Here is a 12,753-nt window from a genome sequence, read left to right as displayed (position 1 = left end):
AACATAAGGGGAGACGTGAAGCCAGGGGATGGGCATGGGAAGTGAAAGACAAGACAGAAGCCAAGCCAAGGACTGGCCCTCTCTAACCCAAGTGATAAGGGGTGTCCCGCATCCATGTGGTCCCATCCAGAGTGCTGGCTGGGGGCAGCCCCTGGCACAAACTACAGCTTGGAGCAAGACCAGGAGCTGGCTGGGAGAGCGCAGGCTGGCAGGGACCAGCACCAGCCCAGTGGGGCTGCCCCAGAGTGGTTTTGTTCCCCGGTTACTTGGGACCTGAGTCTTGTAGGCTTTGAATGCCCTCCTCACCATCCTCATGGAAGAAATGAGGACAACGGGGTAAGAGAGGAGAGCAGAGGAGCTCAGCATGAGGCAGAGCAATGTGGGGAGGCAGAGGAGGATGGGTTGTGGCTGCGTGCTGTGGTTCAGGCAGGATAACAAGGAAGAGTTGGGAAGAAGCAAGGAGGGAGCAGGAGAGAGGGGATTGCGCAAATTTGTCCTCTTTGTCCAGGGCTGTGAACCCTGGAGGTGGATGGATGTAATCATTTGGATTGAAAAGTCTTACAACAGGGGACGCAATTTTCTGAAAAGCCACATGGACCTGGGTGGGTGAATCCTTCTGACAGTGCAGGAGGCACCTGGGCCCTGCAAGGAGCGGGCTGCCCTGACTGCCCCGCTGATCCCGCAGGTGCTGCTGGTCCCGTGCTGCCATTCCTGGGCCCCAGCCTCCTCTTGGGGTGGTTTCCTCTCAGACAAATTGTAAGAGAAAGACAGCACAGAACCATAGACACATTAGGGTTGGAAGAGACCTTCAAGATCAGCTGGTCTTACCACCAATGTCACCCGCTGAACCGTGTCCCCAAGCACCACGTCCAACCTCTCCTTGAGCACCCCCAGGGACGGTGACTCCACCACCTCCCTGGGCACCCCGTCCCAGTGCCTGGCTGCTCCTTCTGAGCAGAAATGTCTCCTCATTTCCAGCCTGGTGCAACTTGAGGCCATTCCCTCTAGTCCTAGGGCATTATCTGTGAGAAGAGGCCGACCCCAGCTCCCCACACCTCCTTCCACTACCTGCGACTGTCACTTACGACGTGACCCTGGGCTGGCTCAGACCTCCCCCCGCACCCCCCGCAGGTGCCCCGCACCCCCGTGTGTCCCCATCAGCCCTCCCCTCCCGCGTCTCCCCTTCCCCTCCCCGACCCCTCCGCGCACCCTTGGCCCCCCTTGGCCCCACATCGCCCCTCCTCGGCCCCCCGCCGCCGGCCGGCCGGGGCACCCAGCCCGCCCCACGGGGCGGTCCGGGGGCGGCGGGGCGGTCCGGGCGGCGTCGGGGCGGGGCGGGCCGAGCCGGGCCGGGCCCGCCCGGGTGCAGTTCCCCGCTCGGCGCCGCTCGGCCGCGCAGTCCCCGCCGCACGTCGGGCCGCCGGAGCCTCACGTCGGGCCGCCGCCCCGCCGCCCCGATCGCTATGAATGCGAGCCGGGCCCTGCTCTCCGCCGCCTTGCTCGCCGGCCTCCTCTGGGATTTACCGTGCTGCCTGCCGGCCTCCCTCCCCGCCGCCGAGGAGCTCGCCAAGGGCGGCAGGGGCCGCAGGGCGCCGCGGTCCCCCCGGGAGAGCCGGCAGAGGCAGGGGGGACAGCCCGGGGGCCGGGCGCCCCCCAGGGCGGAGCCCCACGAGTACATGCTGTCCCTCTTCAGGACCTACTCCATCGCCGAGAAGCTGGGCATCAACGCCAGCTTTTTCCAGTCGTCCAAGTCCGCCAACACCATCACTAGTTTCGTGGATAGGGGACAAGGTAAGCGCCGACCGCCCCCCCCCCCCCAGTACTCCCCCGTCTCCCCGCAGCGTGCTTTATTTTTTTGTTGTTACGCTTTTCTTTTCTCTCCTTCTTCTTTCCTTTCCTTCTTTTTATTTTCCTCCCCCTCGGTGTCTTTGGGGAACTCGTGCTTTTATTTTAAAGCAAAGCGGCCCGCAGCGCGAATCGCGGAGCTGCGTGTGGGGAGCCGCGCGTGGTCGTCCCCAAATCGGCTCGGGGGCAGGGAAAAAGCAGCCCCCGATCTGCACGGGTGTAAATAAAACCTTGACAAAAAATGAAAGAAAAAAAAAGAAAAAAAGAAAGCTCTTCTGGTTTATTTCCTTCTGCCAAAGAAAAGATCTCTCTCCCTTATCGCTCCAGCTCTAAGGCAAATAGAAAGTTCAAACTGACCGAGGGCAAACATTTGCTGCCTAAAGCCGCCCTGCTTTATCGGGATTTACCTGGAAGAGCCCCGGGAAGCGCCGGGGCCGGGCTGCGGCGTTTGCCTGGGGCCGCCCCGAGCCCAGGTAGTGCCGGGCCCCGACGTGCCCCGACGGGGCGGGCGGAGCGGGGCTCAGCCGCGGGCTGCCGCCTGTTTGGGGCCGCATCCCCCTTCCTTTAAAAGTCCTGGATGTGGGGACAGCCCCGGGGGTGGCCGTGGATGAGGCGGACCCGGCCCTCGGCTCCCCCGGGGCAGGGGCTGCGCCCCTCGGGGGGAGCCCCTCGGAGGGAGAGGCGCAGGTAGGACGGGGAGGGGACGGGGACAGCCGTGTCCCAGGCCTTGACCCCGCTGTCCCCAAGGCAGCAGCGATGCCGCTGGGCTCCCGGGACCCCTCCGCGACCCGCAGCCCCGGGGGGGGCCTCGCTCTGCTTTCCCCTCGCTCTTTGATGGCTCGGACTCAGGGCAGCGGGCACAGGTTGCGTGCGGGTCCGGGGGAAAACAGAAATTCCCTTCCCTCAAAATGCCCCCCGAATAGTTATTGATTTATTTAGGTATTTATTAATTCGCATTATGCCGGTTTGCGGGCCGTTAATGACAGACTCATTAAGAGGTTCTTAACGAAGGTCGTGCGTCTTTTCCTTCTCCCCATCCTGAAGACCCCGCAGCCCCCTCCCGGGATCCCCCGGGACTCGCCGGGACCCCTCGATTTTGGGGACCAAACACGGCACCGCGCAAACCCCACGGCTCCCCGGAGCTGCAGCAGCCCCAAAAACAACCCGGATCCTTCTTCGACCCTTCATCCTCTCCTTCCCTACACCCCCTGCAGGGGCCAGCTCTGTCCCCGTCCTTGTCCCCGTGTGTCCCCCCCCCCCGGCTCGGGGGCTTGGGTGTCCCTCGGTGCCCCTTGGGTGCCGGGGCCGGGGGCGCCGTCGGGGCTGGGGGCGCGGGTCGGTGCCCCCGCGGTGCCCAGACAGCTCCTAGGGACAGGGGACAAGGGACAAGGGACAGGGGACAGGAGGGATTTGCTTTCTGCCTTCGTCCCATGAAGGTCTTTAAAAAAAGGGGGTGCGGGACGGGGACTTCCCAGGCACAGGGTTTCGAAAGCTCAGCCTTAAAAGAACGGCCTCGGCCGCTTTTCCCCCGCAGGAAAATCGGGGGAGATAAAGCCCCGTTCGCGATCATCCTATTCTTGCTAAGCCGAAGAAAGACAGTTAATTTAACAAATTTAGCTCATCTTGCTGCATGGGAGATTGTACTCCGGGGGAAGTGATTTGCTAACAGAAGTCCCGGTTTGATTAAGGGAAAGCCTCACTTTTCCCCCATTGATTTTGATTTGATGTGTCACAGGCTGTGACCTTCTGCTGGACCTTCAGAGGGTTGCTTAGCATCAAGCCACTGATTGGAGTATTTCAACTCAGTGATCTAATTGAGTGTTCATGTCATAACATATCAAATATTGTCTAGTCTCCCGTAATGAAGCGGACCAGCCAATGGCACATCACCAAAAAAACTTCAAGAGAAGCTTCCGTTCCTCTGAAGTGGGAGCTGGTTTGCTGCCCACCTCCCCGTGGGCTCCTAGCCCGCTTAATTGGCGAGCTGCGGTGGTGCTGCTGATGAGCAGCCTTTGCTGGGGGAAAGCAGAGGGGGTGGTGGTTGGGGGAAAAACTTGCTGTCGATTCATTTGCAGACAATCTAGCCGCCCAAATGGACCCAATTAGACGGGCTGCGCTTTACCTACGGCCGTGGCCCTACCTTGCGGGCAGGATTTGGGGGGGATGCAGCCGAATAGGGGGGGCGGTTTTGGCCTCACAGCATCGCTCCCCGATGGGGTTCGCACCCTGGGACGGCCCTGCCCGGCCCCAGCCATCGCACCCTGCTCTCGGCTTCTTTCTTTCCTTCCCCCTGGAGCTAATAGGATCCCTTTCAGGCTAGCTCGAGAGCCGCACCACTGCCATATATACATACATATATATATGCTTTTTTTTTTTTTTCCCCAGCGATAGAGTGCAAAAAGGGATGGGGGGGGGGAGAGGATTTGCGATTCCCCCTTCTCCACCCCCTCCCGCCCCCCACTCGCTCCCCCTTGTTACGGTCGCAAGATCAGACAGGACCTAGCTGAATGTAGGAAAATTACTGTTGGCACATGAAGTAACTCATTAAAACGCAGATGGTGCTCTCGCTGGCCTCAGGACCCCCAGCATTGGCGCTCCACGGCAAGGCAGGACAATTAGGAGCTGCAAGGGCTCCACCAGGCAGGAAAAAAAAAAAGAGGGGGGGGGGAGAAAAAAAAGAGAAGAGCGGAGGGAGCTGGAGAAGGCAGCCCTAAACAAGCAAAGCCACAAGGAGCACGAACGGCGGCACGGCTCGGAACAAACCGAAAAGCAAATCGTGCGAGGGATGCGCGATTTTCAACGGGGTGTCCCTGGAGAAGCGGCACCCGCCGGTGGTGGGGGGGTGGCTGCCGGGGTTTCGTCTCGCCTCCCCCTTTTTGGGGCCGAAAGGCTCCCGGAGCAGCGGGATTTTCGCCCGGCAGGGACGGGGGGACGGCAACGGGAGCTGGTCTCCTTTTTTCCTCCCTTTTTCCTCCGCCGGCTCCATCGGATGGGCTTGGGGTGCGCTGCCTTTAGGGTAGCGAGGGGGGCGAGGAGGATGGGGGGAGCCCCCGGGCAGGGGCTGGAGGTGGTCCGGCTGTTCGCAGGGCAGAAGGAGAGAGCGTAAATCCCTCTCGGAGTTCCTCTGGTGCAACATGTTGATGCAAAACAGCGGGTTTCTGGGCGGACCGAGAGCTGCGCCGCAGTGCAATCCGCGCAGCGCCTTTTGCCCAGGCAGTGTTGTCGTTGGCAGAAGGAAAATGAAATATAAGCGGGGAAGTATTTTAATGGGGAAGGAGGGAATTCGCAACTGTTAATTATTTGGTGACCTTGTATTCGATTTGTTTGAGCCCCTTATAAAAACACTAATGCACACCAGACGGCCGCAGCGAGGCAGCGAGCAGCCGCTTCCAAGCCCAGCCGTGCGCCCGGGCGAGGAGCGAGCTCTAAAGCCGTTACCGGGGCAAATTCGGTGAAAAATATATTTTTTTCGATGATTTTTTTTTCATTTTTTTTTTTCCTTAGTTTGCGTTCGTTTCCTTTTGGGAATCCTCCTCGGGCAGAGGCGGAGCGGGGACGCGCAGCGCCCGCGGCACAGGTAGCAGTGCGGGGTCGCTCGGAGAAGGGAAAGGGGGGGTTCGAGCGTGTCGAGATGCCCATTTCGAACCCCATCCTACAACCAATTTTTATTTTATTTTATTATTATTATTTTTTAATCCAGAAATCCCCCTGCAGGGCTTGCTAGGAGGTCCCTTTTATGATGATGATGATGATGATGATGATTATGACGATTATTATGATTTTATTATTATTATTATTTTTTTTTTTTTTTTTTTTTTTGAGGACAGTGGGATCGAGCTCTCCGCTTTGGGGCTTTTCAATTTCCAGTGGCCAGGGCCGGGCTGACCCTAACCGGGAACCCGGAGGCGAGAAAACCCGGGGCAGCCCCGGGCCAAGCCCGGGCAGCGGCTGAGCCCCCAGCCCGCAGCCTCGCCGTACTCCTTCTCCTCCTCCCTCCGCAGTCCTGGAGAAAAAAAGCAGCCGGTCGGAGAAATGCTCGTTCCCTTGCGCCGGAGATTTCGCGGCAGGCTGCGATCCGGACTCGTTGTGTGCCTGAAATGTGGTTTCCGAGCGAGAGGGGACGTTTCAGCCCTTGCTAGCTGTGGGCAGATCTGGATATTGTTTGGATTTTTTTTTTTTTGTTCCTTCCCTGAATCCCGGCTCTTCCAGCTCTATCGCCCAGAAATAATCCTCCGAAGCGTCCCCTCGCTGCTTTTCTTAGCTCCGAGCCCCGGGGATATTCGGTCCCGTTCCGGCGACGCGAACGAAGCCGGGAGGGGCAGGGAGACGCCGTGATTTCTCCTCGATCGAAATATTTCGGGGGGCGAAACGGTGGCAAACGGGGGGGTGTTGGTGTCTCTTACGGCAGGCAGAGCCCCCCCGGGGAAGCCCCTCTCCTCCCCAGCGCATCTCCCGCGGCGGGGCGGGTGGACCCGGAGCTCGGAGCCCCCCGGAGCCCTCCCCGGAGCCCTCCGGAGCCCCTCCCGGAGCTCTCGGGGACCGGGACCGGCTGCTGGGAAGCGGCGAAACCGAGCCGGGGATTGGGGCTGCCGCTGCCCATGCCGGGGCAACCTTCCCGGCACGGATGCTGCGAGCCGGGGATGGAAGGTAGGTTGCAGCCGTGTGCCTCCCCGCCGAGTTTTGGGGCTGGAAACAGCCCCCCCACGTTGGTTTGCTCGGCTTTGGGCAGGTTTAGGAACTCACCCGAGGAATTCGTCCGTCTTTCCCCTGTTACTCGCCAGCCAGGCGAACGAAACGTTTCGATCTCCTCAAGCCGGTGTAATATAAAAAAAAAAAAAAAAAAAAAAAAAAAAAAAGGAAACACGCTCAGAGCCGGGGAATTGAGAGCAGGGGAAATACCACACATGGAGACGCAGCCCCTTGTTCGCAGGGCTCCGAAAGCAAATACCTGTCAGCGTTGCGACTCCGCAGGCAAGGGGCAGCCCGTCCCAATTACACGGGCTTTAATTTCGAGCGAGCGGCTGCGAGGGGTCTTTGAAAACGGCAAATGTGCTTTTGGTTTGCGAGTTTAAATACGGCTCGAAAGAGAATTAGGGAAGCGGGGGAAATTCTTCTCGAATGCGGTTTTGGGTATAATTTGCAGTGATGTAAAGTTCAGATCCGAGCCCTGATGAGTTGGCCGGCAGCCCGGTACCTGATCTGCCATGAAAAGGGAAACTCGGCGTAGCCTTCCTTAACCCCCGGCTCGCCTCAAAGGCCGGGCTGCCTGCGACAAAGAGGGGCTGGGAAGCCCGAGGTGCTTCCCACGGGGAATTAAAGGAAACGTCGCGGCCCCAAAAGGGGTTTCGCTGCGGGGATGACGGAGACGCCGGCACCGCGAAGAGGGGAGAAGCCGGGGAAGGGGCGGGCAGGGGGCTCGGCACAGCCCCCCCGACCCCTGCCCGTGTCCCTGCCCCTGTCCTTGCCCCTATCCCTGCCCCTGTCCCCGTCCCAAAGCTTTGGGGAGGGCTCTGCTCCGTCCCCCGCCGGTGGCACACGCTTAAATCCGGCGTAGTCTGCTCCCTTCCCTCTCCCCCCCGCCCGCCCCCAATATTTTATCTTGGCCTGCAAAAATAAACAACGGCGAGTGGAAATAAGGCTAATGCTCCTTACGCAGCTAACATTCGTCTAAATTAACGCTGCGAGCATAAACACGTCCCCTCGGGGCGTTTGCAGCGATGTGTGCTTCCCCCTGCCCGGCTCTCTCCAAATAATTCAGGAACGGGAATAACAATAGGGACGGCCTCAGCTGGCCCGAGAAAAAGGCAGAGCTTTGAGCAGGGTGGTGGAAACCACGGGGTTCACCCCAAATCCTTCTCTGGTTTGGAGGAAACCCGGAGATGCCGAGTCCCGGGACGCACAAAGGGATGGGGACAGCCCGGGTGTCCCCGCGTCTCCCTCGTCCTGTGTGCTGGAACAAAGGTCCCCAAAGCAGAGCCACCCCTGCCCTGCTCCTGGAGGCTCCCGAGGTGCCGCTTTCTCTCCCTGATTTTTTTTTTCTTATTATTATTTTCTTCTCCTCTGATTTTTTTTTTATTTATTTTTTTTTCCCACCCTCTCGACCGCACTGGGAGCGAGCCAGTCCCGGGTTAGGATTATGTATTCATCTGGAATTATTAGGTTACGAGAGCGAATAAATAGCGTTTATCTGATCGGATCCGAAGCCGCTTATTTAAAATAGCCGGGATCCCTGCCCCTCGCTGACAAAAGAGCCGGGACCGCCGCAACCAGCGGGGCTTTTCCACCGCCGAGCTGCTGCTGCCGGAGCCCGGCTCGCAGCCCCGCTCGCCCGGGGCCACCTTCCTGCTCCCGGTGGCCTTGTCCCCATCGTACCGGGCCACACGACGGGCCACCGGAGCGCCCCAACCCTCCAGGCTGCGCTGCGGCTTGGGAGGATGCTGGTGGAAAGCGCGTTTTGCACGGCCACCCCCCCGGGGAAAACTCTGGGAGCCGCAGAGAGGAGCTGGTTCCCCGCCTTGGTCCCCCAAAAAGGGTCTGCAGAGCCTTCATAACCCCAGAAACAGGGACCCGAGGGGAATTTGTCCCCCCTTTTCCCTGCTGCCTAACCCACACCCCCGGCGGGGCCGCGCCGCGCTGCCACCTGTGCCCTCCCCCGGGAAAGGGCTGGGGGAGGAGATTTGGCTCCGGAGGGACATGGGGCTGGAAGCAGCCCCCTGCTCCCCCCTCCACCCCATACCGAAAGGGGAGTAACAAAGAGGGCGAGCATCTCCCTCGGGAACCAAACCTGCCCCCCCCCCCCAACACCCCGGCAGAGGTGGAGCCGTGGCCAGTCCTAAAGCTGGGGGGTGAGGGCAGAGGTAAGGGGGCCGCATCCTAACCCCGGGGGTGAGGGCAGGGTTAAGGGGCTTCTCTGCTTCCCTGGGGGTCGCTGGAGAAGTGGGGGGGAGGCGGAAAGCTTCGCCGCAGCCCGGCGATGCCAGGAGCCCCCGCTGCGCCCACCAGGTGCCCCGGCCGTGTGCGCGCAGGCAGCGCTGGGGGGGCGACAGGCAAGGGGGAGGAGGAGAGGGGCTTGGGGGGAGGACGAGGAGAGGGTCGTGCCCTCGGGGTGCACACCCCCTTCTGGCTGACCCCCCTCTGCGCCGCTCCCCAGGGCTGTTTTTATTTATTTTATTTCATTTTCGGATCTATAGAGGGGATGTAATGATCACCTGGGGCATCCCCATCTTTCGGGGGGTTATTTCTTACAGTCTCCCCCCGGGACCTCCCCGACAGGGCTCCCTCTCCCCAGGGCAGCCACTGGGGCAGGTTTCTTCCCCACCGTCCCCACCGGAGCCCCCACACTCCATCTCTTCCCTCTCGGTGGCTGGGGGAAGACGCAGCTCCGGTGCGTAAATCCGCGCTGCTGGCCTGCGTGCTGAGCCGCACTCATTTTTACATCGCTGTGGCATGCCTGAAGGGTCTTGGTTTCCATAAATCATCCCGTTGTCCCTCCTGCCCCCCCAGGAGGTTCCCCCAGACCTGTCAAGTAGAGCCGAGGTTGTGAAATACACTGATTAGGAATAGCGATGACCTTTGGTATCAATAAATAACAGGGGCTGTATATTTCTTTAGGCTCCCTTTCGGCCTCTGGAGCAGGCTGAGCTTGGAAAAGCAGCAAGGGGCTGCTGAACAGAGGCTCCACTGACACTTTTACTATTGAAATATACACAAGCTTTACTAGCTTCTGGGGAAACCCGGGGGCTTTGGGAATTTTTGTATTTGCTGGGTTGTAAACATTTTATTGGAAAGCAGCTCAGGGGAATCTGGTTTGCTTTCCGTGCTGCATTTTGTACACCCATGTGTCAAAAAAGAAGTCTATTTTTTTTTTCTCGTGAAGAAGAACATATAAGTATATATGTGCATATGTACATGTGGACATATGTATACAAGCACACTGTGGATGCTGGCTGGGCTGATGGGCCAAGGCCATGCCTGAGTAGAGTAGGGGCTGCCATGTGCTGCCTCTGGTGTGGGAATGGGATCTCCTGTCTGGTTGCTTCCCTTCCCTTCCCTTCCCTTCCCTTCCCTTCCCTTCCCTTCCCTTCCCTTCCCTTCCCTTCCCTTCCCTTCCCTTCCCTTCCCTTCCCTTCCCTTCCCTTCCCTTCCCTTCCCTTCCCTTCCCTTCCCTTCCCTTCCCTTCCCTTCCCTTCCCTTCCCTTCCCTTCCCTTCCCTTCCCTTCCCTTCCCTTCCCTTCCCTTCCCTTCCCTTCCCTTCCCTTCCCTTCCCTTCCCTTCCCTTCCCTTCCCTTCCCTTCCCTTCCCTTCCCTTCCCTTCCCTTCCCTTCCCTTCCCATCCCCATCCCCATCCCCATCCCCATCCCCATCCCCATCCCCATCCCCATCCCCATCCCCATCCCCATCCCCATCCCCATCCCCATCCTTCCCTCTGCCCCTTGACCCCATCTCAGACCCAGGGGTCCCCCCGGGTGGTTTTGGGGCTCCCCACCCTCCCTCCCTCCCCCTCCCCGTACCCCCCTCATCTCCCCCACCCCGAGCACTCCCTTTTAATCCTCTTTTCTCCCCCTTGCAGACGACCTCTCCCCGGCTCCCCTGAGGCGCCAGAAGTACCTCTTCGACGTGTCCACCCTCTCGGACAAGGAGGAGCTGGTGGGGGCCGAGCTGCGCCTGTTCCGCCGCCCCCCCCGCGGCCGCCCGCCGCCCCCTCCGCCCCCTCCGGCCGCCCCCGTCCTGCAGCTCTTCCCCTGCCTCTCCCCGCTGCCCCTGGGCTCCCGCAGCCTGGAGGCTGGGCCCGGAGGCTGGGAGGTTTTCGACGTGCGCCAGGGCCTGCGGGGGGAGCGGCCCCGACGGCAGCTCTGCCTGGAGCTCCGCGCCTCGCCCGGCCGCGGCTCCCCCCCGCCCCGCCGCTGGCTGGACCTACGCGGGCTGGGCTTCGGCAGGGGGACGAGACCCCCTCAGGAGAGGGCCCTGCTGGTGGTCTTCACCCGCTCCCGGCGGCGGAGCCTCCTCGGGGAGCTGCGGGCAGAGCTGGGGGCTCCCCCACCTCCTCCTCCTCCTCCTCCTCCTCAGCAGCCCCCCGCCGGCCGCCGGCCGCCCCGTCAGCGCCGCACCGCCTCGGCCAGCCGGCACGGCAAAAGGCACGGCAAGAAGGCGAGGCTGCGCTGCAGCAAGAAGCCCCTGCACGTCAACTTCAAGGAGCTGGGCTGGGACGACTGGATCATCGCCCCCCTGGAGTACGAGGCGTACCACTGCGAGGGGGTGTGCGACTTCCCGCTGCGCTCCCACCTGGAGCCCACCAACCACGCCATCATCCAGACCCTGATGAACTCCATGGACCCCGGCTCCACGCCGCCCAGCTGCTGCGTGCCCACCAAATTGACTCCCATCAGCATCCTCTACATCGACGCGGGCAACAACGTGGTGTACAAGCAGTACGAGGACATGGTGGTCGAGTCGTGCGGCTGCAGGTAGCGGCCGAGGAGGCCGGGGCTGCGCCGGGCGGCGGAGGGCGAGGAAGACGTCGGATGAAGAGCGAGGAAGGGCGAGGAGGGGGGCGGCGGGGAGCCGGGAGCCGCGGGGGGGACGATGGTCGCCCTCTTTCCTTCCTCCTCCTATTCCCTTCCTCCTCCTCCTCCTCCTCCTATTCCCTTCCTCCTCCTCTTCTTCCTCCTCCCCTCCTCACCTCCTCCTCCTCTCCTCTTCATCCTCTCCTCCTCCTCCTCCTCCTCTCTTCCTCCTCTCCTCCTCCTCCTCCTCCTAGCGCCTCGCCGGGTCTCCCTTCCCCTGCTCCCCCCCCGCCCCGGGCTTTATCTGGCCATCTCCCCTCCCTCCGAAGGTGAAGGCAATTCCCCAAGTACAAAAAAAAAAAAGAAAAAAAAAATCAACAAACACACACACACACACACAAAAACAAAAACAAAAAACAACCGGGGGAGGGAGAGGGAGCGGACCGAGCCCCGTCTCTGAAGTTCCTCTGAAAAGGGCGATTTCATTTCTGCCCTCTCTCTTTCACATTCCTGCAAGATTACCGGCCGCAAATAGCCTCCCCCCCCCCCCTTCTCCCTCCCCCTCGAGGAAAAAGAAAAAAAAAAAAAAGAAAAAAAAAAAAAAAAGAATTGCTCAAGATTGTAATTACCAGTTAGGTTATATTTTAAGACAGCAATGAAAAAAAAAAAAAAAAAAAAAACTGTGAAAAGAGCGAAGTGTTACAGAAAGCACAAGCGGGGTGAAGGGGAAAGGAAAACTCCCTCGGATTTCACGACCAAGTGCAGCGAGGCGGGGACGGATCCCTGGGCAGCTCCAGATCCCTGGGCAGCCCCAGCTCGGGGGCTCTGGCAACCTGCAGCAGTATTACACGCGAGTGTGGCGCTGGAAAAGGCATTTGTGTCCGCTTGCTGGTCCCTTCCCACCTCTGGGCTCAGCTTCACCCGAGGAAAGTGCACTTGGAGGCGTGCCGAGCCCTTTTCCTGATGCAACTCTTTGTAGGTTCAGGCTTTCCCCCACTGATGGCCGGAGTCCTTAGCTTCTCCGGCGTCGCAGAGCTACAAATTGGTGGAAAATGGAAAAAAAAAATAAAAAAGAGAGAGAAGAGAATAATAATATAAAATGCTAGTAAAAAGACTCGACCAGGAGCAATAATTTAAAATGCACATTTTGCCTGGGATGCACTGTTGTTCATATAAAAGTTGTAAATATTCGTTTATTTAAACAGACTGAAAAGTGCAAAATGGAGATGAACAACAGGCATTTCTCTTTTTTTTTTTTTTTTTTAATGTACAAAACATTATATGCACTCGAAATGTTATAATTTCTAATATTTTTAAAAGTTTATATTTGAGTTGTACAGAATTAAGCATTAATCAAATATTTCATTCTTACTTAACATTATCATTTCCTTAAAATATTATTACA

The 12,753-nt window shown here is 59.3% G+C and overlaps 1 protein-coding gene across 1 annotated transcript; it reads left to right on the top strand.

The window, feature by feature from the left end:
* The first annotated feature begins 1,382 nt into the window (after nucleotides 1-1,382).
* GDF6 (growth differentiation factor 6) lies at nucleotides 1,383-12,489 on the top strand. Its single transcript, XM_082752765.1, has 2 exons — nucleotides 1,383-1,791; nucleotides 10,415-12,489. Exons 1-2 carry the CDS (start codon nucleotides 1,464-1,466, stop codon nucleotides 11,311-11,313), a joined length of 1,227 nt encoding a protein of 408 aa, XP_082608891.1. The 5' UTR covers nucleotides 1,383-1,463; the 3' UTR covers nucleotides 11,314-12,489.
* Nucleotides 12,490-12,753: the final 264 nt, after the last annotated feature.

Source organism: Aythya marila, assembly GCF_965140915.1.
Source record: "Aythya marila genome assembly, chromosome: 2".
NCBI lineage: Eukaryota > Metazoa > Chordata > Aves > Anseriformes > Anatidae > Aythya > Aythya marila.
This window is presented reverse-complemented; position numbering and strand designations above follow the sequence as displayed.

Coding starts and splice junctions, on each gene's coding strand:
- GDF6 (XM_082752765.1), top strand. CDS start 1,464: ATGAATGCGAGCCGGGCCCTGCTCTCCGCCGCCTTGCTCGCCGGCCTC. Junction 1,792..10,414: donor TTTCGTGGATAGGGGACAAG/GTAAGCGCCGAC, acceptor TCCCCCTTGCAG/ACGACCTCTCCCCGGCTCCC.